The sequence below is a fragment of the Lithobates pipiens genome, unplaced genomic scaffold (genome assembly GCF_037356315.1).
Source record: "Lithobates pipiens isolate NorthernLeopardFrog02 unplaced genomic scaffold, aLitPip1_a1.2 Scaffold_8, whole genome shotgun sequence".
Taxonomy (NCBI): Eukaryota; Metazoa; Chordata; class Amphibia; order Anura; family Ranidae; genus Lithobates; species Lithobates pipiens.
Window position 1 is genome coordinate 74543828 of NW_027507903.1, and position 27294 is coordinate 74571121.

The following is a 27294-nucleotide window of genomic DNA, read 5'->3' on the forward strand; positions in this document are numbered from 1 at the left end:
TGTGATAGTTTGAGTGACAATTACATCATGCAACACTGTACCTAAATGGAAATGATTATATATATATATATATATAGGAAAAAAATGGCTTTATTTCTGTTACAAAACATATCTACCCGGGATATGCTGCGGGAGGGATTTCCCCAACAGCATTGTAAAAATTGCATCATCTATGGCTTGCTTAAGGGAGGTGAAGGAGTATATATACAAACTTGTATTAAATTGCGTCTCTGGAAGCAGCCATCCTTACTTCTTTTAAATCTTTGCAAAAGCTAGTGCATCGTCAGTCTACTATGGGCAGGGATAGTATTAGCATATTGCCTATGACATTGCGTATTTTCTAAACTGACCACACCTATGTCAAATAATGAATATCCCCCTAATGCTCATCTTTGGCACTGATGGAGTGTTTTGGGCTAGATGTGGGGTGAAATTAATTTCTCATTCATTTTCTTCAGGTGCCTTTTACCCCTTTGCTGATTTTCAATGAAACCATAATCTTCTCTTTACTGCTTATTTTAGATACATTCAGTTACAACACACTGCAGAGGCACAGTTTGGTTAGAATAATGTGTCCCTCAAACCTTCCAAACTGGAAAGCGTGATATGTGACCCTTCCCATAAATTGATGTCCACTTATTGGATTATGTTGATGGAAAAAGTTTGAGAGCTGGATCTAAAATTTTCTGACTACAAAATCCGATCTGACTTTTTCCAATTGTGTGTAGTGAATTCCGACGCACAAAGTGCCACGCATGCTCAGAAAATTTTGGAGACGAAGGTTATTGGCTACTGGCCTCTATGTAGTCCCGTTGTACGTGTGTAACGTCACCTTGTTCCGAACTATTGGATTTTCCGACAACTTTGTGCGACCGTGTGTATGCAAGACAAATTTTGGCCAAAATCCATTGGAAAAAATCCAATGGATTTTGTGGTGGGAATGTCCGACCTTGTGTATGGGGCATTAATCATCTCTATTATATTCCAAAACCGAAGGCCTTTGGCCACACAATCTCGCTGGAGAGCAGATGTTCCGAGCCTTACAGAAGAATTGTGGCAGGAAATTCTCCCTCTACTGGTTCCCACTGTTATTTCTTCAAGGAACAAGGTTGTCCAGACCAAATTTTTACATAGATCTTCCTATACACCCAGTTTTGTTTTTTCTTTTGCGTTGGCAGGCTGTCCTCTCCTGTCTGTTCCAAAACCTCCATAGCTGATGGCACAATCTACCATACAGTCTGGGAGTGCCCACCAATCTGAAGCTTTTGGTCTGCAGTTACGGATTTCATTAGCAGTCTCACACAATCGCCTACCACCTGTTACCCTTTACGATGTCTGTTTAGGTAAATCGATGACAATACCGTGTTTCCCCGAAAGTAAGACAGTGTCTTACTTTCTTTTTATCCCCAAAAGCCCCACTATGTCTTACTTTCGGGGTATGTCTTATATTGGAAAAAAATCCCAGCATGCAGAGCTGCACTGCGCTACAGAAGAGGACTACAAGTCCCAGCAAGCAAGGCTGCACTGCATTACAGAGGACTACAAGTCCCAGCATGCAAGGCTGCACTGTACTACAGAGGAGGCCTACAAGTCCCAGCATGCAAGGCTGCACTATGGAGGACTACAAGTCCAAGCATACAAAGCTGCAATGCTCAGCAGAGGAGAACTGTAAGCCCACACAGCCCGGTATGTTGGGACTTGTAGTCCTCCTCAGCTGCATCTTGCGGTTACATAATAAGAGCTGCAGAGAATCTCTTCACACCCCCCCTCCCCCTCCCCCTCCTTGGTCTCTCTCTGTATGACCAGCACTGACCTGTACCGGGAGGACACAGAGCCAGTGACACCTGTCGGCAGTGATCCGGGACCTGGCGCAATAATCCCCTTCTCTGTGGTTGCGTCGCGCCGTTCTGATCAGTCTCTGGCAGCGGCTGTCACTCACAGCCGAGCAGAGTGAAGCCACCTCCCCCTCCTCTTGTATGGCTACACAGTGCTGTGTATGGAGGAGGAGGAGGGGGAGGCAGCTTCAGTGAAGCCGCCTCCCCCTCCTTCTCCTTCATGGACAGCACTGTGTAGCCATACAAGAGGAGGGGGAGGCGGCTTCACTCTGCTCGGCTGTGAGTGACAGCCGCTGCCCGAGACTGATCAGAACGGCGCTGTCTCTTCAGTCGGAGGGGGAGGGCGCTGGCCTGGCACCCCCCCCCAGGGTGTGGCACCCGGTGCGGCCCGCACCCCCCGCCCCACTCTTAGTACGCCACTGGAAGCGGCAATACCCCCGTGTTTCCCCGAAAGTAAGACATATGTCTTACTTTCGGGGTACGGCTTATATTAGCCGACCCCTCTGAAACTCCCGATACGTCTTACAATCGGGGGTGTCTTACTATCGGGGAAACACGGTAGCATCCCTAACCGAACTAAAAATTTTCTACACCTAGTCTTTTTTTTATGCCAAAAAATCCATAGCCATATGCTGGAAATCACAAATTACCCCTGATGCACCTTTCTGGATTACATTAATCAATCAAGCAATTCCACTATATAAGATGACCTACTGTATGAGGCCAGAGGATGCCAGAAAAGATTTCACAAAATCTGGTCCCTTTGGGTAGAATCTGAACATACTATAATGCCTGAAGTGTGTGGTATCTCTTTCATCATATATGTTCTGAATATGTACTTGGTATATATAACTCGCAATATGAGGGCACTCCTATTTTTTGTTTTTTTCACTATTACTATGTTCTTTTTGGAATACGTTTCTGCTGCTCCCCCCCCCCCCCCTTATTTATTTTTTGATCCAGTATATCACTATATCATGCTCTGTTATGGTCGTTATTCCAAAATTCTTTTTATGTGATCGCTTTGTAATTATTGGACACTTTAATGCTATACTACCTGTCTATGTAAACGTTTTTCACTTTGGTTACCTTTAAAAAAAAAAAGACAACAGTTAAATTGCACCTGTATTTTACCCACTCATGGCAAAGTGGCACGTTTGCTGGATAACATACACCCTCCAGCCTTGAAGTTCAAATATTTTAGTGAAGCTTCGTGAGATTGAAAGTTGAGGATTTTAGTATATAATTACAACCACATCTTATGTGCAAATTATACAGTATGTGTGTTTCTTACTAACAAAGACAGACATTTTCAGTGAGCAGTGTGTGTGTTATCGGAAAAATGTAATAACTGTTTAAAGCAGTATGATTTGCATTGTTCTTTATTTGAGTTTTAGAAGCTGTACCTACTAAGCATAGCCAACCTTCCCCAGGAATAATACCTTACAATCTGTCTTACCTGAACTTTGCGCACAAAAGAAGGCGTGACGCGTTTCTCAAAATCATCAATCGGAGTGTAAGAGTTCAGGATCTTTGCAATCTACAGAAATACAAAAACCAAGACAAAATTATCTATAACATTCAAATTACTCTTTAAAAAAGAGAATATCTTCATAACAAAAAGCAGCATTGCCTTCATATGGCCATATTCATACATGCATACAAATTGATACTAAAGATTTACTCATTGAGTAAACCGTACCTGCAGAGGGGAAAGGGCTGTACATCGCTCACATATTTCTTTGGCATCTTCATCTTTTATCTTTTTCACCTGCAGTAACCATGCAGCTTGGGAAAGGGGCTCCAGAGTCTCCTTGGCTGTGCTTCCTTGTAGATTCTTCCCCTGCAGCCATTCTTCTAAATAACTTATATTGCATCTACAGATAAACAAAAGGCTTGTTTTCCATGGAAATATCATCATTGTCCATCAAGAACCAGCATATTCATAGTAGAGTGACATTCATGTGGGTAAAATGTTTCAAACCAGAAGCAAGTCAGTTTGTACCATATTGTATATAAGATATGGAACTTTTAGGGTACATGCACACTGGCCATGGTTGAACTGAACCATGCTTTGGGATTGGCTGAGATGGACGTGCACCAAGAAACGAGTGAGAGGGCGCTGCGAACGCGAATGCCATCCTTTACTGTTTTTATCTTTGCCGCTTTTAAATTGATACATTGTAAGAGACCACCTTTAGCTACTTAATAAACATTCTGCACCTTGTTTGAAACTTACTACACTAGTGGAGGCTTCTTTTCTCTTTCTCTTCCCTGGCTCATACTGGAGCGATCTAGGATATTCTTGTGGAGGAACAGAGAGAGGAGTAATACTTAGAAACCTGATCTGCGGTATATACCTACTTCACAGTACCCTGACAGAAGTATCTACTAGACTGATGGTTAATGTGAGTCATTACAGATTATTAAGGTGAGAGTCCAGTGAGACCATAATCCAGGAAGATTCCTCATCTGAACCCATTAATGAACATTTTATGAACTTTACCATCAACTTATTTCATGACTCCATCTAGTCATTAATTTACATTATTTACTGTCATCTTGATTATCGTTGCTCTTTATTCATTTAATTATTTACTTTACTACATTTATCTGTAGGATGTACTTATCTTGCCCACATTAGTTTTTGAATTTTTTGGTATTTTTTTATTTTTTTGACTTCATTCATTTATTTTTTGACTTCATTCATTATATATATTACTTAATTTATTCCTTCATTATTTTGTTAATTTTAATTAAATTTATTTTAATTTATTTGATTTATCCATTTTTTTGGCTTCTTTCTACTTGAATTATCCTTTTGGACATTTGTTTGCACAGTATGCACAGAGACAATTTTGTTTGACCTGTATTCACATTGACCTACATGTCACAGAGGACCATCACACTTTACTATTCTTTGCACATTAGTCACCTATTAGTCACCTATTACTTTACAATATATATTTTATATATATATATATATTTTGTTTTCACTGCTTTTTTTTTGTGATTTATCTCTTATTTGCGCAAAATCACTTTATATATTTCTTCCCTTGTTTGGTGTTATTGTGAACACTGTTCGATTTTGCAGCACTTGTGATCACATTTTTAGATTTATAAATTTACCTATCTGGCCTACTCCCAGTAGTGCAAAGGACTTAAATACTTTTCTTCCCTAACCTTAAGCCTTATTCTAACTGAAAATTAATTCCTAATGCCGCGTACACACGACCGGACTTTCCGGCAGAATAGGTCAGACGGAATGATTTTGTCGGATAGTCCGATCGTGTGTGGGATAGTCCAATCGTTTTTCTTTAAAAAATTCAGACGGACCTAGAAATAGAAATAGAACATGTTTCAAATCTGTCCGACGGACTCAATTCCTATTGGGAAACCCATTTGTCTGTATGCTGGTCTGACAGACCAAATATGACACAAGAACATCTATTGGCCACTGGCTATTGAACTTCCTTTTTTAGTCCCGTTGTACGTCATCACGTTCAAAACGAACGGATTTTCGAACAGACTTTAGTCCATTCATGTGTGGGCAAGTCCGTTCATTCGGAAGTCTGTCGTAACCCTGCCGAAAGTCCGGCGGGAAGACTGTCGGACCTTTTCTGCCGAAAAGTCCGGTCGTGTGTACACGGCATAACACTCCCTAAACCTGATTATACTATTTACACTAGTAGTGTTCCACACTTTCCCAAATCTCTGCAGGTTCTGTGCCAATATGGTGCAAAAAAAAATAAAATGATTTGCTCATGGTAAACATGTGAGAACTTTTCCTTTCAATAGCTATCCAAACACATTGGAACTTCAAAACATTTGATTAAATATTGCTCCCATTTTATGTGAGATTTCTGGGTGCTCAATGTACCCACACAATGTATAGGGAGGGAGGCCTCCTGGCAGTATATGGACTTCTCCAAAAACGAACGTAGTTGCTCAGGGTTGTATTTTTGTCATTAAAATTTGCATAGTATATTCAAATATAAAAAAACAAGTACAGTAAAAATTAAGGTTTTCATAGTGTCCTCCATAAAGAAGATCATAGTTGTTATTAAAACTTTCTGTAGCCAAGCATACATCTTTATCTCTTCATTTGACATGATTAATGTCCATACCTTATCTGCATTCCTTTTCTACAAGAGCACATGTCCTTACGCAGGAAAAGGCTATTTAGTGTGACAGTGGAAATCAAGAAGAAGAGTTGCTTCACAGCTTGTTTCTGAAGTTCAGGGTCCATGCCATGCTGACACATGGTGGTATAAAAATAACTCAGCTGCTGGAGAATGGACGTCATGGTATATGCATCTGTGTCATCAATGCTAGATGAGCGTTTGCGGAATCCTGTGGGTTTTGCAACCGATATTCCATGAAGGCTTTCATATTCCAACATCCCGGGCACTGCAATAATGCATCATCAGACAGTATTTAACTACACAAATACATATTATCATTACCACCAATGCCACCATTGCTGAGGCACACCTGATGAGAGATGGTTATTCACTATAACACCTAGCACTCAGGGGGTTCCTCTGCTCATGTAATACATATAAACGATGTCCTAGGTACCATCTCAATGGCCATGGGGAGCAATCTAAGGGACTGCACAAGAGTGGATTCTTTATAAGTCTTCACAAGCACCCCAATGGTCATGATGAGCAGTCTAAATGAACTTTACTGGTTCCTGTTGTGCTTGCAGAGTGGATTGTTTGTAAAACTCCAAAAGCAAAGGGAGATTACCAATTCTACTAGAGGGCACAGTATGACAATGCCATCAGATTAGATCAGCAATTATTTCATGCCTACATTCATCCTGAGCTCTCCTGTCACATGACTTTCAGATGTTTGCACAGCAATCAGTAACAGTCCACCTTGTACTGGTTTGGCTTCAGTAGAGTGAAGTCTTATTGGTTGCTATGGGTTAATGCACTCTCTTCCATACACAGTTTGACAACATCGTATATGTAGCATTTCTCTTTGATCTCAGTATTTCCCATTTTAAATGATATAGACTTTCAAGATGATGCCTTACCTATCATTGGCTGGAGATTGTTCTCCATCACTGTAATGAACTGATGGTAGACACGAATAGCCAGATCACTAATAATCTGCCTATATTCTGATAAATCAAAATTCTTTAGACAGTTCTTATTCTGAAGTGGCACATTATACTTCATGAACTCCTGCAAAATGGAACCACATGAGCATTATTAGCAGAGATGACAGAGTGAACAGAAAGGATAGTGACAAGTGTCAGTGATTTCAGACATTAAGCTTCACTCTCAGTAGTGTTACGGTCTACTCACAAAAAAATGCTATAGCACAGCATCCACCTACATTTGTATGTATAAGTGAAAATATATTTGCTGGAAGGCCTAAAGCTGAACTCCAGGTATGATCTTTCTTGCGTACTTACATTGGTCAAGCTTGGAACATTGTACAGATGTATATCTCATACCCGAGGGGCCTCAGACAAAGCTGCCAATTACTGTAGTATTTGGTGTCACTGCAGCAAAAGCTGCAATCTTCTGGGTCTTGTGCTGATTGACTTCTCTGCACACTGACCACAGGGGATTGCTCCCTTGGAACTGTCGCCATTCACACGTCTTGTATTTTTTAATGAATACAAGGCATTCACTGATCGGAAAAGGCAGAGATAATAATGTCACCACTTATACACCTTGATGGAGGCCAATTACTTTTGGTACCTTGGACCACATCATTCTTTACCAGGTATACACCTTGTACAAGCAGAGAACCCCTTCATTCAAAACCTTCATTCAAGTATTCATTCAAAAAAATACAAGGTGTTCTATGATGGCAGTGCTGAACAAGCAACCCCCTGTGGTGCAGAGGGGATACTGCTTCATACAGGAGAGGGAAAACCATGGTTATCACTGTTGTGTGCCGACTACTACAGTGAATGTTAGTTTCCACTGGAGTTCAGCTTTAAAGAGTTTACCTCAAGGTCCAGTTTTCTCCCAGTGTCTTAAACTGTCACATCTTTTTAGTATTGAATTATGAACATGAGAACTTTGGCCCTGTTAATTATGTGTCTCTTTTATATATTAAGTAAATCCCACAGAAAGCACAGGACAAACCTGGTTCATCAGCACCATCAGAAGACTACAAATTTCAAAAGTAGCAAAACTACTTGATTGGGTATAGGCATAGCTTCAAGCATTTTCTCCTCTTTAAGTGTTCAGCTCTTATACTCAAAGGGGACCTTCAGTCATTTGTTCAACTTCCCATCTATTAAATCTTCTGTCCTTGTTGTTTTAACTTTGGATAGTTAAAAAATAAATTCTGCCAGTAAATACCTTATACAGCCTACTTCCTGTTTATTGTCTGGTAAAAAGCCTAGGCTTATGACATCATGCACAGCTCTCTCTCTCTTACTCTAGTGAGAATTTGCAGAAAATGAGGGGTGGGGGGGGGGGTGAGTCATAACAGGACCAATGAGAGATGCAGGGCTGCAGAGCTGGAGGTGTGCCTCTGTGTGTCTGTGTAAATCCAGGAAGTGAACAGGCAGCGGCTTCAGCTGCCCACAGTTAAAATGGATGCAGCTAGACTTAGTGGAGGGAGATTTCTGCAGCATATTTGGCAAATACAGTATCACAGTATATATAAATGTAGCACCCTCTACCTAGGTAGGTGCTATGCTAATAGGTGAGATTTTTGGTGAGTGCAGGTAAATTTAGACAGGAGTAACTCACAGAGGCTAGGCTTTTTACCCGCAAAGGCCCTAACAGCCTCGCACTTCATCCTCAGTTCTTCCAGCCGACAACTCCTTCCCAGTTGGGCTGACCCTGGGTGTTTCAAGGAGGTCTGCCTCCTGGCAATCCTAGTTGGGGATGGGTCAGGGCTCTCTGAGACACCTCAGACAGCTCCACCTCTCTTCCCCTCTTATAGAATCCTCTAGAAGGAAAATGGAGGTGACTCAACTGTCCCCTCCATTTTCCTTCTAGAGGATTCTATAAGAGGGGAAGAGAGGTGGAGCTGTCTGAGGTGTCTCAGGGAGCCCTGACCCATCCCCAACTAGGATTGCCAGGAGGCAGACCTCCTTGAAACACCCAGGGTCAGCCCAACTGGGAAGGAGTTGTCGGCTGGAAGAACTGAGGATGAAGTGCGAGGCTGTTAGGGCCTTTGCGGGTGCTCCCCATTCTGAGTGGGTGACCTTGGGCCTGGGACTTGGGTGCAAGACGGATCCATTCAAGAACGCATTAAAAAAGATCTGAACAGAAGGCACAGAGAGGAGTCAGAGAGAGGACAGCAGGAGCTAGTACTGCAGGGCAAGTCATCAGGAGGGAACCACTGGTGTGTGCAGTCAGGAGGGCTGGTGAGTGACATGTGCTATTGGGAGGACTGCAGAGGCATGCCAGAGAGGACTGGGAGGAAACAGTTAGAGCTGGGTGTTGAGCCAGTAAGTATTGCAATGGTAGTGTCGGGTCTAACCATGTGGTAGCTGTACCTGGAAGTGAAGTGTTGTGCAGGAGAGGGAGAGGGAGAGAGAGAGAGAAGCAGTCTGTAAGCAAGTGTTGTGCTGGAGGAGACCGGAGCTGTAAAGTGTATATAGTGTCCCAACTGAAAATACAATCAACCAATTGTTCGTTCTACTGGGCATCCCATATACTCCTATATGAGTTCAAATCCCTCCATAAAAGGCCCAGTGTTGCCTGTCAGTGCCCATCAGTGCCCACTAGTGCCACCCATGAGTGCCCATCAGTGCTGCATATCAGTGGCACCCATCAGTGCCGCAAACCAGTGCCCATCAGTGCCGCATATCAGTGCCCATTGCCGGTGCCCATCAGTGCCCACTCATTGGTGCCGCCTTATCAGTGCCCGTCAGTGCCGCCTTATCAGTGCCCATCAGTGAAGGAGAAAACTTACTTATTTATAAAAATTTTATAACAGAAACGAAAGCAAAACTTTTTTTTTTCAAAATTTTCGGCCTTTTTTTATTTGTTTTGCAAAAAATAAAAACCGCGGAGGTGATCAAATACCACCAAAAGAAGGCTCTATTTGTGGGAACAAAAATGATACAAATTCTGTTTGGGTACAGTGTAGAATGACTGAACAATTGTCTAACTTAAACAGTGACAGTGCAGAAAGCTGAAAATTGGCTTGGGCAGAAAGGGCCTGGTATTGAAGTGGTTAAAAAAAAGTATCGGTAATCCGTATTGGCGATTACTTGAAAAAAAAAAGTATCTGTACTTGTACTCGGTCTTAAAAAAGTGGTTATTGAGACAACCCTAATCTGGATTGTTTATTGTCTGCAAGGTGATGGGGAAGTGAATGCCGGGCTGGGAAGGGTGACAGGTGAGCCACAACTTTCAGCAGCCCCTATGGGGTACTGCTGCATAAAATAATATGCAAAGTGGTTGAAGGGAAGCTTCCGAATGGCAAAGATGTTTTTATTACAAATTATGTGAGAAGACTGCAGTTCTTCTTTAAGACACTGATGCCCTGTCTTCCTCCATCTTCTCTATGTGGTCACTGGAGATTTCTCATAGGCCTCTCTGCAACTGGGAGCTACTGTGAGAAGTTATAGGAGGCCTGGAAAGTATGAATTTGGATTGACACATTAACAAAGGGATGTACTTTGACTTATTCTCCAAACTCATCTCATCCCTCACTGAAACCCACTGAATTTCATTTAGCAAACCTGTGCTGAGAAGAATACAGAGACTGCCAATGCTGATCTTCATCTGGAAATTCTTTTTGCCAGGCAGTAATGCTGATTTAGCAATGTCAATACTTTCTGCATCACGTAGCCAGTGAAGTCAGAAAACATGACCTGAAATCTTGTTTTAAGTCAATGAATCAGAAAATACTGTACCCATAGGACCAACATGAGAGCCGGTCAAAAAATCAGCAATGGTGTCCTTTATATTTTTACCAGCACACGTTCCTTTTAACCACTTGAAGACCAGGCATTTTCTTGCACTTTTTGTTTACATGTGAAAATCTGTTTGATTTTTATAGAAAATTATTTAGAACCCCCAAACATTATATACCGAGAGAGCGAAGGGAGGGGAATGTCCCTTCCCGCTGCTTGTAATAGCAACAGGGTGGCTAGTTAGCCGGTCCGGTTGCTATTACAAGAGAGCTGACTGCCTGCTCTAAAAAAACGGTACCAAGGTTACATAGTTGGTAAAGTTACATAAAGACAACAGTCCATCCAGTTCAACCTGTGTAGGTGTGTGTGTGTGGACAAAAAAAAAAGTGAGGTGATGCCTGCATCAGCCCAGTACAACCACTTGAATTCAAATGATGTACCAAGTACGTGATTTGGTGGTAAGTGGTTAAAGTGTATCACCAGCCCAACTTTTTTTTTTTTCTGTTTTTGAATAGAGTGGGAAAGGGTTAGAACCTCTGTCGGATTTTACTGCTCTTTGTGCCTGTAGGGGGCACCCCCCTTATTTCAAGTCCCAGTAACAACATGTTGCAAGGACAGGAAATGAAAGGAAATCTTCAAGTAGAAAACAGTAGAGTGGGGACAGGCTAGACCCCTGTCAGATTTTATTATTATCTCTGCCTCTTTTGTAACATTTCCTTCTATTACTGGTCCAGTTACAATAATGTTAAAGGCACAGGAAATGAGAAGAAAACTGACAGAGGTTCCCACTCTTTGCCAATCTACACAAATGTATTGGCTGGAGTTACTTTTTAAGGATGATGTGAGATTAATAGTAAGCAGGTTAAAAATATATTTTTTTAAAGTTCTTACAAAATATATAGGCAACATAAATTACCTAAAATCAACCCAAATGGTCCTGTGTTTAAAGGATTCTTTACCGCTCCACCATATAACTTAATGCCATTTACCTGACCCTCAGACCTCAAAATATTGGAGATCTGATCACATTTTTGGGAGAAATCCCAAGATGGACAATCTTCTACTGTCCCACAATGAGCCCACTGAATGAATGAGTGAATGGATGGATGCATGGAAAATAAGCCTCCAAATGGATGGATTTTGGATTTGTTTGGGTATCTTTATGAATTTGAAACTTTTTATAGATAACACTATTTCATCATATTTATTGTTTTATATATATATATATATATATATATATATATATATATATATATATATATATATATATATATATATATATGTATGTTTTTATGATTTGACAGTTGGTGATCAGTTTGACCATTATTCTCTTTTTTAGCATAATTAAGTTGGTGATATATATTAATTGGACACTTTAGTGCAAGAATTAAATTTTGGTAAGCATAATGACCTGCATTAAAATAAAAGGTTTAATTCAATTTGCTTTGAAGTGATTCTAAAGCCTCATATAAATTTACATTGACCCTTTTATGCCCCAGTAACCCATATATGTGGCAGAAAAAAAGCTGGGCTTTAACTCCCACATATGTGTCGCTGGGCAGGCAATGTTGGGAGCCAAAAATGGCTATCTGTCTTGGGGAAATATTGGTAGCTGGAGGGGCCAGCTTCTCATCATGTGACCACTGTGACAGCCAATCACAGTTCACATCACCAATCACATGATCGCCGACCCTTCCCACCCCCCTGGGTGTTAAGAAATTTTAAAGGGGACACCAGGGCAGACGGGAAGGGGTTAAGTAGATCTATTAGATACATTAAGCTTAAATCCATGATTATTATTATTTTTTTTAAATAATGTGCCTAACATCACATATGTCTATGTTTTATGGGCTGCATCTTCTATGAAGATGGCACTGAATTGAAATAATTCCCACCTGGGGAGTATGTTCCTGGGTATTGCGTGGCCCAGCTTTTGGGATTACATGTACCAACAGGCTTTGTGCTATTGCGCATGAGTTCCTCTTCATGCGCATTTGTTCCACCTCTCTGCAGACATCCCAACCTGCAAAAACTAATTTCAGGGAGGTGGGTGTGGCTTAAACCGTGCTACATATTGCATGTGGCTAATGGGGTGTGGTTTTATAGAGTCTGAGATGACTTACATTGTGCAGAATGTAGTAATGTTAAATAGGGAATGTTCAGTGCGGAGTGTATGTTTGTGGGTATAATGTGCATGTGAGGAGTGTGGATTGTGCAGCAATGAGTAGTATGTGCAGGATGGTGTCAGTAGAGCAGTGGATGGTGTCAGTAGTTATTTATTTATATATATATATATATATATATATATATATATATATATTTTTTTTTTACAATTTTATTTTCTTTAATTATTATTATTTTTTTTATTATTTTGTTGTTTTTCACAATGATGGGGGGTGGGGGTAGTGGACAGTGTCAGTAGAGCAGTGTGTCAGTAGTTTTTTGTTTTTATTATTTTCTCTATTATTTTTTACAATTGTGTAATTTATTATTTTCTTTAAATCATTTTTTTAAATATTTTTTTCACAGCGGTTCTGGAGAAGGGGTGGGGAGTATATGGTGGTGATGGTGTCAGTAGGGCAGTGGATGGTGTCAGTAGTTTTTATTTTTACATATTGTTTTTTTTTTTTACAATTACATTTTTTGTTTTTTTATGCTTTTTAGGGGAAGGGGTTTATTTATTTTATATATTTTTTATAATTTTTTTTATAATCTCTGTTTACAATAAAAAAAATTTAAAATATTTTTTGGGGGGTGGTCTTTGGTAAGATATCAGGGGTCTAAACAGAACCCTGACATCTCCCCTTTGAGATAAAGAAAGTGGATGAGGACAGAGATTCCCCAGTCCCTTTCTCAGCATTGAAGGAGAAGAACGGGGGGTAGAAGGACACGGAGGGGTGGCTGGAGGAGGAGGAGGATACAGGGAACAGTCGGCAAGATCGATGCAGCAGGAGGGACAGCTGTGATCACTGATCTCCCTGTATAGCTTTTTAGCCGACAGCCGCAGGAGTGAGAGAAGAAAAAGCAGATGTTAGCTATACAGGGAGATCGGTGTTTACAGCTGTCCCTCCTGCTGCACCAATCATCCCCGACTGTGAACCAGGGGACCATCCAGGATCAGCCCCACAGCCGGGATATCGGGCAGCACTTGCGGGTGTCAGGGAGCCACCCCCAAAATGCGCGAGGCTCCCGCACCTCATGGGAGACTTGGGATGTCTGTCTCTGCCTCCCAGGCATGCCCATTGCCCGCCTCTGACTTGCCCCTTTTCTGCCTGCCAGCCTTAGAGAGGATTCAATGCAGAAGTAGAGCTGTTGCTACCATCCCCAGGGCAGCTGTCAATCAGTGCATATTGGAGACATAGTTTCTGTTGCTGAAGCCGGAGTCTCTGCCAATGGTATCTGTGGGAAGGCGGAGCAGAGGTGGAGCTGCAGTGTCCTCAGATGCTGGGATGCCTGTGCATGCGCAGTCATCATTGTGGGATAGTAGGCACCTTATGATAGAAGACAGGCAGAACTGCTTCACAAACGACAAAAAATTCTAACAAAGGGAAGAGCTTTCAAACATCAGTCTAGACTTATTGGATAAGGTTATTGACAAGAAACATACATTTAATAAAGGAGGGTTTAATATCACTTTGACTTTGTCCTCTGCAAAGTAGACATGAAACGTGCAAGTCCCCTGTGACAGAGGCAGGTGTCTAGAAAGTAACAGTTGAGCTGAGATAGGAGCACTGAACTATACAGTGAGAAGGGGGTCGTCTGAAACCACATTACTCTTCATACATTTCGATTTTCAGAATATACAGTAGGTTTGAGAAACGTCCTACCTCTTCTCCACTGTATTGCTTCAAACAGTTAAGGAAATGATGTACATTGGACAGCCAGAAGGACAGCATTTCAAAATCATCTGCATGTTCCTAAGTAAAATAAATACATAAGCCATATAGTAAGGAAAGCATTTCTATGTAATAAATTCACAGCCACTGTTGGTTATATTATAATATTTTAGTATGCAGGCAATAAAAAAAACACAACAGGAGGAGTTCTCCTGTTCCATTTTGAGTCATCCATGTTATTGCAATGATTTGAAGTCTGCAAAGATGTTCTGTGGGCACTGGTCCGACTCCCACTGCCAAGCTCCTTTTGTGGATCCTCTAGTAGAGATAAGGTGGTACTAGAGGACAGGTTCTAGAACTCTATTGTGACGATTAGGGTGGAATTCAGTTTGGCTTCACTTCCATATTCTTGGAGAAATGAAGGTCTAAGTAGATATTTCCACTTAGCTATGACTCAGGTGTCTGTTCTAATTAAATAGCCACCGGTAACATGATGGGAATGGTCCAGACTAATGGTGGTGTTATGACAATGTTGTAACTGTTAATAAATGGTGACGAGTAGTAGTACTATTTTATGAATTTAATATACAGTATATTTTTGTATTCTCTTTTATCTTTGTGTAATATATGCATTTAAAATACGCTACACCACATATTTCCCATTAAAAAACCTCTGTATAAGCACACCAGGTGGTCAGATTAGTTTGGTGGTGAGTTCCTCTTGTCTCATACTTTTCTGTGGATGTTCTGAGGAGGGATGCACTTGGGTTTGGTCCAAACACTGAAAGGCAGCTTTCAGTTCCAGGCCAATGAGTTGCAGAGATTCCCCACCTCGCATCTGGGTGCACGCAAAGGAGCGAGGATGCTCGTGACATCATTGACCTAATATGGCCACATGGCTATATTAGGTGAAAGTTCCATTGACCTAATATGGCTTTGTGCTCATATTAGGTCAATTATGTCATGAGTAACCATGTTCTTTTCTATATGTGCAGCCGTGGGATGAGGTATTCCCCATCTACAGCTTATTGACCAGCACTGATAACTGCCTTCCAGATTCGGTTAAACATGAGTTTGAACTGAACCCAAGCTCAATCCTTGTTCTAAGTGGACTGTGGACAGACATGCTAAATGTACAAAGATGGGTATCTCTGGTGTGACCAGTGGCGGCTGGTGTTTTTTTTTTTGGGGGGGGGGGGGGGGGGGTGGCACTGCTCTACCACCCCCTACCACTATCAGGTAGGGCACACTCACCACTTGCCTGGGCTGTGTTGGGCACATCTTATCCTTGCAGAGGCTCTAAAGTGCATCTCCCAGCTGCAGCTGCCTAAGGCCTGTGTGTCTCTTGTGGAGTGGGCCGTCGCCATTTTGTTGTAGCCTGCTCCTGGCCGGCAGGTAGAAATCAGTTTTGTGGCCTGGAGCGGGAGTTACCCACCCTTGTACATAGCAGGGAGAGGGTAAGGCAGGTGTGGGTGGTGGTTAGGGAGAAGAGGGGTCACTTCTGTTGCTGTGAGCGATTGCTGGGAGAACTTTGGCGTCGGGGTGCTCTCGCACTGCTGCCATACAGACCCGAAGCTGGCTAGGTGTTACATAGCGAATATCCATCCACAATTCTAACACAACTGGGTGGGATCCAGACGCAGTGCTCTGCATCCCAAGCCCACCCTATTTTGAAGCCTATTAGAGCTTTGGCTCTAATCAGGTGCTTCAAAAACACCCCCCCCCTTATCCCCGCAATTGTAATTCATGCACCCCGCGTCCTGAAAGGGGCCGGGAGCATGGATAGGGAGGGCAGCAGCAGGGACGGGGGGCACCCACAATGCACGAGCCACCACTGGGTATGACATGCTGACTGCCAGAGTGTAGAGGTCTGGACAGGCATGAAGTGTTGTATGACACAGCTATATGTCAGAATAGGCCCTCTATAGAGAAAATGCATGTTGTAAGAACCAAGACTCTATACATTTGCCCTCTGCATTAAGAAGCATAAGTTTGCAGGCTTCTGTAAAATTTGAAAAGATTTCACCTTACCTTAATAACTTGTTTAATGCCATTAATTGAAACATTCATCAGAGATTTGATTCTGTCTGCATCATTAATGTAATCAGTGAATCTAACACACATAAATAGGATGTGAGCGGGTAAACCTGGGATCATATTCACTACAACTCCACGTGGTTTTAGATCTGTTACAATAGAGTAAATAATGCAACTTAAACAAAGTATACAAATACATATATGTATCCCAAGTCAAGAAACCCTACAAATAAATACAAACATATATTGTATTCCAATGCTATATATGCTATAGATTTATGATATGGATATATAGCTATATGTAGATATATCTATATATAGATATATAAATATATATATATATATATATATATATATATATATATATATATATATATATATATATAGATATATATCATTAGGTGCAGTAAACCCAAGGCTATATGCAGCAGAATGAAAAAGTCAGCAGGACAGCATTCTATAAAAAAATTTCTCTTTAGAGGGATACTTTTTGGGCAACAAAGACTGCTTGTCCACGGGCTCCGTTGATGAAAAAACAATTCTGTATTTATACATTGCCCTATGTTAGATATATTAAAGAACCCTCCATACCCTATTTTTCTGTTGCCTGCATATACTGCACTAGATCAGATATTGTGCTGGTATTGTATGGCATCAATATTAACTGGACTGTAATGTTAAATCTATGATTTGTGTTATTGTGGAAGTAATTTCTGAAAAATATGAACATGCCTATAGATGGAAAAATACAATATATAAGCAGTAACAAATCAGCTTTGTTCTCAGACAATTGAAAAAAATAAAAGGATATTTATCAAATTGAAAAATTTCTGGAGGATAGCCTACGGGACATGTGATACAACCTTACCCTTTTACAATTCCGATATATAGTGCCCATGCTTGTGTTTATAGTGAACAGGCTAGGTAGAAATTTAAACAATGACTGCATCTGCTGATATATGGTCAACATTTGACCACTACTGTTGCCCAGGTGTCAAGGCCAGGGGAAAAAAAGTGTGAGAAATTCACCCAAAATCCCCCCCACCTCAAAAAGAAAAAAGTTTAAAAAAATAATAAATATATATATATATATATATATATATATATATATATATATATATATATATATATATATATATATATATATACGCACATATACAGTATAATACGTACTCCATGTGCAGACATGCTACAAGAGATGGTCAGAGAGTGTGCAAACATGATACAAGAAATGGTCAGAGAGTGTGCAGACGTGCTACAAAAGATGGTCAGAGAGTGTGCGGACATGCTATACGAGATGGTTAGAGAGTATGCGGGCATGATACAAAAGATGGCCAGAGAGTGTGTGGACACGCTATAAGAGTCAACTGCGGAGTCCCTCAAGGCTCTCCGTTGTCACCCGTTCTCTTCAACATTTACATTCGCCCACTCCTTCAAATCATCAGATGCTCAGATCTCTGCTTCCACTCTTACGCTGACGACACGCAACTTTATTTCCGGATCAATGGAAAAAAAGATCACCAACAACAACTTGAAAACTGCCTCAAATCAATAGAGGACTGGATGACCACCAACTCCCTCCAGCTGAACGAATCAAAGACAGAGCTTCTTATCTTACACCCAAATCATAAGCCCGCAACCAAAACCTCCTGGTCTCCACCAACCGTTTTTGGGCAGACTATCTCCCCAAAGACCAAAGCGAAGAGTCTCGGGGTTATTTTAGACGCACAAATGTCAATGGATGCGCAAATAGGATCTGTAGTCAGTCGATCTCACCATCTGCTGCGCATGCTTCGCAGACTCATCCCTTTTATCCCAAAGAATGACAAAGCAGTGGTAGTTGGAACAATCATTAATTCACGACTGGACTACGCAAACACGCTTTACATAGGATTACCACAATATCAACTTGCGCGATTACAACTGATCCAAAACACGGCGGCAAGGCTGATAACAGGAAAAAAACCCTGGGAATCCATCTCTCCTTCACTGAGGAGCTTACATTGGCTAACCGTAAAAAATCGGATCACGTTCAAGACCCTGTGCCTCACCCACAAATGCGTGCATAGAGAAGTTCCGCAATACCTAATGGAGAAAATAAATAATTACACACCAAACCGCAGTCTTCGATCAGCCAACAAAAACCTCCTCCTCGTGCCCAAAGCCCGGTATAAATCCAAGGGTGATCGGAGATTCGCTGTCCAAGGGCCTCGGCTATGGAATGCTCTACCAATCAACATCCGCCAGGAAGAAAATCACCTGGCTTTTAGGAAAAAACTCAAGACCTTCCTCTTTTAGCAGATGATCAAAGCTCGCCACAGCGCCTAGAGGCGATTCAGTTCGCATTGTGCGCGATACAAGTATTTAATTCAGAGATGGTCAGAGAGTGTGCAGACATGATAAAAAAGATGGTCAGAGAGTGTGCGGACATGCTACAAGAGATGGTCAGAGAGTGTGTGGAGTGTGCGGACATGCTACAAGAGATGGTCAGAGAGTGTGCGGACATGATACAAGAGATGGTCAGTGAGTGTGCAGACATGCTACAAGAGATGGTCATAAGGTGTACAGACATGATACAGGAGATGGTCAGAGAGTGTGCAGACATGCTACAACAGCTGGTCAGAGAGTGTGCAGTCATGCTACAAGAGCTGGCCAGAGAGTGTGCGGACACGATACAGGAGATGGTCAGAGAGTGTGCAGACATGCTACAAGAGACTGCAGACCTACAAGAGTTTGGGTCAGAGAGTAAGGGCACAGTGGATAACACAGAGCGATGAGTGGTGCAGTGCTCTATGAGGTGGGGGCAGGGTGTATAGCGAGAGGTGCAGTGTTCTATGAGGTGGGGGCGGGGTGCAGGGTTCTATGAGGTGGTGCAGGGTGCATAGTGAGGGAAGCAGGGTTCTATGAGGTGGGGTGGGAGCAGGGTTCATAGTGATGGGTGCAGGGTTCTATGAGGTGGTGCAGGGTGCATAGTGAGGGAAGCAGGGTTCTATGAGGTGGGGACAGGGTGTATAGTGAGGAGTGCAGTGTTTTATGAGGTGGAGGCAAGGTGTATAGTGAGGGGTCCAGTGTTCTATGGGTTGGGGGCGGGTGAGGGGTGCAGGGTTCCATGGGGTGGGGGTACGGTGAGATGTGAGGGGTGCAGTTTTATATGGGGTGAGGGCAGGGTGTGGGGTGCAGGGTGGGTTATATGGGGTGGGAGCAGGGTGAAAAGTGAGGGGTGCATTGTTCTTCGGTGTGGGGGCAGGTTGAGGCGTGCAGGGTTCTATAAGGTGGGGACAGGGTGAACAGTGAGGGGACATGGTTCTTTGGAGTAAGGGCAGAGTGAAAAGTGAGAGGTGCAGTGTTCTATGGTGTGGGGGCAGGGTGAACGGTGAGGGGTGTAGGGTTATATGGGATGGTGGCAGGGTGAACAGTGAGGGGTTCAGGGTTCTATGGGGTGGGGGCAGGGTGAACAGTGAGGGGGGAGGGTTATGTGGGATGTGCATGGGGCCAGGGTGAACAGTGAGGGGGCAGGGTTCAATGGGATGTGCGTGGGGGCAGGGTGAACAATGAGGGGGCAGGGTACAATGGGATGTGCGTAGGGGCAGGGTGAACAGTGAGGGGGGCAGGGTTCTATAGGGTGGAGTGGGGGCAGGGTGAACAGTGTGGGGGACAGGGTTCTATGGAGTGGGGGTAGGGTGAACAGTGAGGGGGCAGGGTTCTATGAGGTGGGGGGCAGGGTGAACAGTGAAGTGGCAGGGTTCTGAAGGGTAGATCAAAAAGGGATTAGGGGTGCGGGGTAGATGGGAGGTTCAGGGAGAGGAGAAGGGTCCCACACAGGGTCAGTAGAGGGCAGAGGACAGTGCCAGAAAGGACACCAGATAGCCTGGCATGGTCAGAGGGAATGCAAATCAGAGCAGGGAGGAGTCGGGCAGAGAGGGGGTAGCTTGTACCCACGATATGGGCAGCAGCGGAGCTTAGTCTTTTCCTGTAGCACGTCCGCTTGGCTGGGGGATGAGTCCACACTGTGCGGGAGGGATCTAATGACTGGGACACACAGGAGGGATCCAGTGGAAAAAGTACAGGAACATTGTTCCCATGTGTTTCTGCAGGACTAGAGCCCTGCTGTTGCCCCTATATATTCTGGAAGATTGACTGAGGAGACTAATAAGGGTATTAATATCTGTATGATTTGCTGAATGTTTTTATGGGCAAATGTTTTAAATATAGTCTAAGGGTCAAGCCCAAGCCCAGCTAGCTTTGTGTGGTTCATTCTTGTAGTCTTAGGCCGCGTACACACGCGCGGACTGTTCGCCCAACCTTGTCCGCTGAACAGTGTTTGGGCGGACAGTCCGCTCGTGTGTGGGGCTTCAGCGGACAGTTTCAGCGGACAGTTGGCCGAACAAGGTCTTACGGAAATTCCGAAAAACTGTCCGCTGAAACAAGGTTTCAGCGGACTGTTCGCTCGTGTGTAGGCTTGTTCGGCCAACTAAGTCTCGCGCATGCTCAGAAAGGATTTCCACGTCGGAAGGTTGCATTGCAGTGTATAGGACGTCGTATTTTTCGTCCCGTCGTACGTGCCGTTCACGTCATCGCGCACGGTTTCAGCAAACTGTTCGTCCGTCGTGTGTGGCCATGTCCGTCCATGCTAAGTTTGAGCGGACTGTTCGCTCAAACTGTTGGACGGACAAAGTTGGGCCAACAGTCCGCGCGTGTGTACGCGGCCTTAGGCCGCGTACACACGAGAGGATTGTCCGTCCAACTTAGTCCGCTGAAACGTGTTTCAGCGGACAGTCCGCTCGTGTGTGGGCTTCAGCGGACTTTTTCAGTGGACAGTCTGGCGGACTAAGTCTTTCGGAATTTCCGTAATATTGTCCGTCCAACTTTGGTTTCAGCGGACAGTCCGCTCGTGAGTAGGCTAGTTGGACGGACTAAGTATGGCGCATGCTCAGAAAGGATTTACACGGCCGAAGGTTGCATTGCAGTGTATTGGACGTCGTATTTCTAGTCCCGTCGTACGTGCTGTACACGTCATCGCGCAAGCTTTCAGCGGACTGTCTGTTCATCGTGTGTGGTCAAGTCCGTTCATTCAAAAGTAGGACGGACTGTCTGTCGGATTGTCTGACGGACTTAGTTGGACGGACAATCCTCTCGTGTGTACGCGGCCTTAGATCAACCTAAGTTAGACATTTTTTTTATTAGTTTTGGATAGAGTAGAGAAGGATTAGAACACCTGTCAGTTTTTATTGGCCCTGTCAAGGAGATTTATACTCTCTATTTGTCCTGTTTACCATTATCATTAAAAGTGAAAGGAAAAGAAAATCCCAAATTTTGGGTTGTCACAAGCGGCAAATATTCCAATGAGGACACTAGTTCTGGTGACCAAAGGGTCCCCAAGAAATTCTCTTAATTTGCAGGGATTTCCTCTCACTTCCTGTTTTGGCTATGGGAAAGGAAGTGAAGGGAAAATCTCTGCAATGGGACACAGATGGCGAAAAACAATTTGACACAGGAAGGTCCTGTTGGCCATAGTTTACAATCTTTTTCTTTCCACCTACTGTTCACCGACCACATCCTCCTCCCTCAGACAGATGTCTTTTTATTTTTGCAGATCCTTCAAATAACTTTTCTTTTTACATGCTGTGACTGCCCCAGATGTCTGGTACTAGCAAGTAGCTGATCCATATTCATTGTTTTCATGTTTTAAAAATGTCTATGCATTAGCAGTTTTTCGCTCCGTATTCTGTTGTACATGCACTGGTGTTCATGCTGATCCTTGTTTAATATCAGTCATATGTATGAGATGTTTTTGAATTGTATGTAAAATATTTTTTTTTCTTAATAAACTTTTTTCGGAAAAAAAAAATCTGACAGGGGTCATAACCCTCCCTTGCTCTATCGAAAATGAAAAAAAAGTTTTGCCTACGGTTCTATTTAAACACTATTACATTATTTGTTTCAATGCTTTAGTAGAGATAATAAGCCTTGTTTATTTGACATTCATGTGAGACTTTTCTGTTGATATTGGAACAAAATGATGATTTCACATACCCAGGATAAGACTGGATATTAGCTTTGTTTCTTCATCTGGTGAAAACTCGAGCATTCCCAAATAATCTTTAAAAACACTTGGCACACTTGTTTGGTTTTCTGAAAAAAAGCACATTGGTTAGATGTTATTGGATGTCCTTACCTCTCCAGTTTATTGACATGGACACAACTATTAAAGGCAGCCTTTCTCAACTTTTGTACCCCAAAGGAACCCTTGCAATCATGTTCAGGTCCCAGGGAACCCCTGCTAAAAGTAGTCCATTGATGGTCTTTGGGAAATTGCCCCGTCCATTGGTGGTGGACAGTGGGAAGAATGCTCCCTTTACAGACATGGCTCTGCCAAGTGGTGTTGGACCTGGAACTATGCAGGCACCATCACATGATAGATCATTTAGAAACAGCTCAAGGAACCCTTAGCCACCTCTGGAGGAACCCTGGTTGAGAATGGCTGATTTAAGGTATCAATCAAGGTGAGAATCATATTTAACAGACAGGAGAGAACATGACTGGTATAACTATGCCCACCAACAAATCTATAGTGGAGGATGCTGAGACAAAGGTGATAGCTGTAAAATAAGGGGGAGATGACAGCAAGGAGAACAAGGATGTTGGAAGGGTTGAGAAAGGATGGGAACTAATGATCCTAACTGGGTATTTGGGAAGAAGTGGAAGGAGACAGCAGCAAAATCACTGCTTTGGGTGGCACCAAGGGCTGGATTATATTGTGCAGAATGTAATAAAAACGCAGGTGTATGTGGTCAACAAGCACTGCCTTATCAACCATGGTTATCTGTAACTTTTGTTTTGTTGCTGTGTTTCCAGATTTTGTATTTAGGCATACCGTATATGGCCAGATCTATTTACAGGTGCCTATACCTGTATATGTATATAGGCCAATTTTAGGGAGCAGTGATTGCTTGGGATTCCAAGGTTTTGGTAACAAGTATTTCTGACCATAGGAAGTGCCTGCTACTGCACAAAGCTAGAAAATGTATGTGTGGACAGGCACTAGGAAATCCTATACAGAAAAGTGAAGAAGACTACATCTGCATCATAGCTGCTCTTTTGCTGAGCTGGATAGAGCACTGCATTGGGTGATGGTCATGTAGCAATTATCTGTCTCACTAGTTGATGTTCTCAGAGACTCTGGGGTTGATTTACTAAGAGTAGAGGACGCAAAATCCGGTGCAGCTCTGCATAGAAACCAATCAACTTCCAGGTTTTATTGTCAAAGCTTAAAGTGGTTGTGAAGACAGAAGATTTTTTTTATCTTAAAGGGGTAGTAAACCTTCCTGATTTTCACCTTATGCATCCTAAGCATTAAGGTGAAAAAACACCTGGCCCCCCCACCATTTTACTTACCTGAGCCCCGTAATTTTATTGGTGGTGATGCGCTTTCCCGCTCTCCACGGGGTCCTGGCTCTTGACTGGATAGATTGATAGCAGCACAGCCATTAGCTCCCACTGCTTTCAATCAAATCCAATGATGCAGGCACGGGGCCAAGTCCAGCATTCGGCGACTATGGACGCAAATGCAGGACTCAGGATAGCACCCGCAAGGTAATCCCCCGGGACAGTGCTTCTCCTAGGGGGTTATCGGATGAGGGGAGGAGTCGCAAGAGTAGGCGGGGGACCCCAGAAGAGGATGTTCGGGACCACTCTGTGCAAAACGAGCTGCACAGTGGAGGTAAGTATGACATGCTTGTTATTTAAAAAAAAATTAACCCTTACAGTCACTTTAATGCATTCTATGCATTAACATAAAAAGCCTTTATAAAGCCAGCGATGTGGCAAGAGAGACTCAGCTGTCCAGGACTCTCCCTCCTCAATGTCTGAGGCAGCAGCCAAGCACCATTGGCTCCAGATTCTGTCAATCAAAGTCAGTGAGCCGATGAGGAGAGAGGATGGGGCCGGGCTCAGCACTGTGTCTGAATGGACACAGGGAGCTGCAGCTGAGCTCAGGTGCTCCCATAGCAAGCTTCTTGTTGTGGGTGCACTCAAGAGGAGGGAAAGGCCAGGAATGCCGAAGAGGGACCCGAGAAAAGGAGGATCTGGGCTACTCTGTGGAAAAGCATGTATAACATGTTATTTAAAAAAAAAAAAAAGACTTTAGTATCACTTTAACTGAACAAGCTGAAGCTAGCAGCTGATTGGCTACAATGCACAGCTGCACCAGATTCTTGGTGCTCCAGTTTTGGTAAATCCCCCCTACAATTGTCCGTCTATAATTTGTCTAAGATCTTTCTTCTAATGCTTGCCTGAGCAGCAAATGTGATGTTTCATGGGCACTTAAGGTTTCTATGTAAACAATCAGTGTTATGTACACAAAATGTATGTCAAGCAGACTGTGATCCCATTACAAATTGTAAAGGTCCTCTTAGTGGATTTGAGAATCTTGCAGCCCAGACAAGGTGGTGCAGTGAATGTTTGTTGTCATAGTGCAAAACAAGACGTCTTCATACAACACACTGACCAACTTCCATGGTTTTTGTGAGAGCTCTGATCTGATCTTGGAGTTTCTTGATAATCCTATCCTTTTTATCGACTTGTTCTTCAAAGTCCTATGTAGAAGTTAAAAAAAGAAATCAATCAACTTACAAAATCTAATTTAGTTGACATTAGCATAACCAAATGATAATGCTAATGCTAAAATCTCCAAATATAACTAAATATTACATAAAAGAATGTAAAATATAATATAACAAATATAAATAAATCCAAATATAATGTGGCTTTTTTTTTTAGCAATGGTGCATTTATTACACAGTTCAGTATCTAATTTTGGGCTCACATTTGGGCATGAATCCACTTTTACACTACATCCTCATGACTAACAGCGCATTGGGGTTGATTTACTAAAGGCAAATAGACTGTGCAGTTCACAAAGTGCAGTTGAAGTCTGCAAGAGCAGTTGCTCCAGAGCTTAGTAAATAAGCAGAAGCTCAGAATGCTGTTTTTTTATTTTATTTTCCTTGCATGAGATTGCTTTACCTCCTTTACTAAACTCTGGAGCAATTGCAACTTGCAGAGTGCAACTGCACTTGGCAAAGTCTATTTGCCTTTAGTAAATCAACCTCATTGTTTACCAGTCCTAATGCTTTATTGTGAATGGTTATGCACAGAATTACACCACTGAAGTATTTTATTACTTTTTTGTAATATAAGCATTATATTAAGGAGATATTTCATCAGGTAAGGTGTTCTTACCGTATGTTCTTTTTGGTTTACATTTAGTTCCATTTCTGATTGTGTGTTGACTAACTGGATAACTAAAGCCAGTTACTTCTGATTGGATGACTAAAGCCAAACGAGTAGAAGATGAAATGTGATGGGTTGCTAAAAGAACTATCTTTTGCACTTGAACTTTTTTAATGAACACCATGTTTTAGTTCAACGCTACATACCCTTCTGCAAGATCCAAACCCTAAAGTGCTTAGTGAGTTATAGCACATTATAACACATAATAGCACAACAAAAACTTAAATAAAAGATTGTTTTAAAGCTGAACTTCAGGTATGATCTTTATTGCATGCTTGCATTTGTCCAGCTTGGCACAATGTAAGTATACATATCTCATACCCGAGGGGCAGCTGGGGAATATGACAATCAATGTAATAATCGGCACTACCAGTGGCAGCCGCTATCTTCCAGGGTGTGTGCTCAGTGGGTTTCCTTCTGCACAATGTCCTCAGGGGGTTGCTCACTTGGCACTGTTGCCATTTACAGAACGTCTAGTACCTAGGTGTGCACAGCCTGTTGTATTAAGGTGTGCACCCTAAAGATCAAACACACATGAGTATATATACATATATATATACACACACACACACACACACAAATTCCTGCTAAATCTAAAGGATAAAACTGTATTGAGTAATAAATAAAGCTCTGTGTTTGTGTGTGAATACAGTCTTGGGGCTCATTCATATGAGTGCTGTGGCCTGTACAGTGTGAATCAGTGTTTTTTTATGTGGTTGGAGCTGTGTGCAGGTAGCCTATATTATGCTATGGTAATAATTCCCATGCTGCCGGGGGCCCTCTGGAGCCAGTGGCGCATGGGGTAATTAGGGTGTGCCCAGGCAGAGTTGGCACACCTCAAGCACACACCTATGGTCTTGAATTTTTTTTTTCATCAAATATATGGTCTTGTATTTTTTTTTCATAAAATACAAGGTGTTCACTCACTGGATGAGATGAAAAGGAGGGGTGATGACATCACGAATTTCACTTCATCAATCAGAGAACCCTTTGTATGGATAAGCCCCCACCCACAGACCCCCAAAACCACCGGGCAAGGGTTGTGGGGATGAGGCCCTTGTCCCCATCAACATGGGTGCTGTAAATCAGTGTGGTAAATGTATCTCTCATGTACTGGAACTGAACATAACAAAATATGAGTCTTAAAATAAGCAATTAATTCACAGCACAAAGGTGTTACGCTTTTGTGAATTGAGTCTTGATCATTTACCTGGCTGTCCATTTCATTTTGCTCTTTTAAGAAAATGCCACCCTCTTGAATTTGTTTGCCATCAGGTTCTTCATTTTCATGTTTTGTCTGCTTCTTGTAAAGTCTAACAGAAAGAGGAGATTGATTTTACTGTCATAATATATGTATAAAATAAATATAGCAGAAAAAAATGTTTTACATAGAAGTAATGTATAGAAATCGATAGATGTCAAAAGATTTGATAATGCTAAAAAT

At 42.4% G+C, this 27294-nt stretch overlaps 1 protein-coding gene across 2 annotated transcripts in view; it reads right to left on the reverse strand.

Moving 5' to 3' along the window:
- Window positions 1-27294, reverse strand: part of MYO5C (myosin VC) — a 214649-nt gene that overhangs the window by 15730 nt on the left and 171625 nt on the right. For both annotated transcript variants that reach the window (XM_077472579.1, XM_077472578.1), the window contains exons 32-40: window positions 27061-27163; window positions 25066-25153; window positions 22593-22691; window positions 16554-16708; window positions 14514-14603; window positions 6880-7030; window positions 5963-6245; window positions 3538-3712; window positions 3295-3375 (exon numbers count right to left, since the gene is read on the reverse strand). In XM_077472579.1, the coding sequence (XP_077328705.1) occupies window positions 3295-3375; window positions 3538-3712; window positions 5963-6245; window positions 6880-7030; window positions 14514-14603; window positions 16554-16708; window positions 22593-22691; window positions 25066-25153; window positions 27061-27163 (1225 nt within the window). The remainder of the gene's footprint in view (window positions 1-3294; window positions 3376-3537; window positions 3713-5962; window positions 6246-6879; window positions 7031-14513; window positions 14604-16553; window positions 16709-22592; window positions 22692-25065; window positions 25154-27060; window positions 27164-27294) is intronic.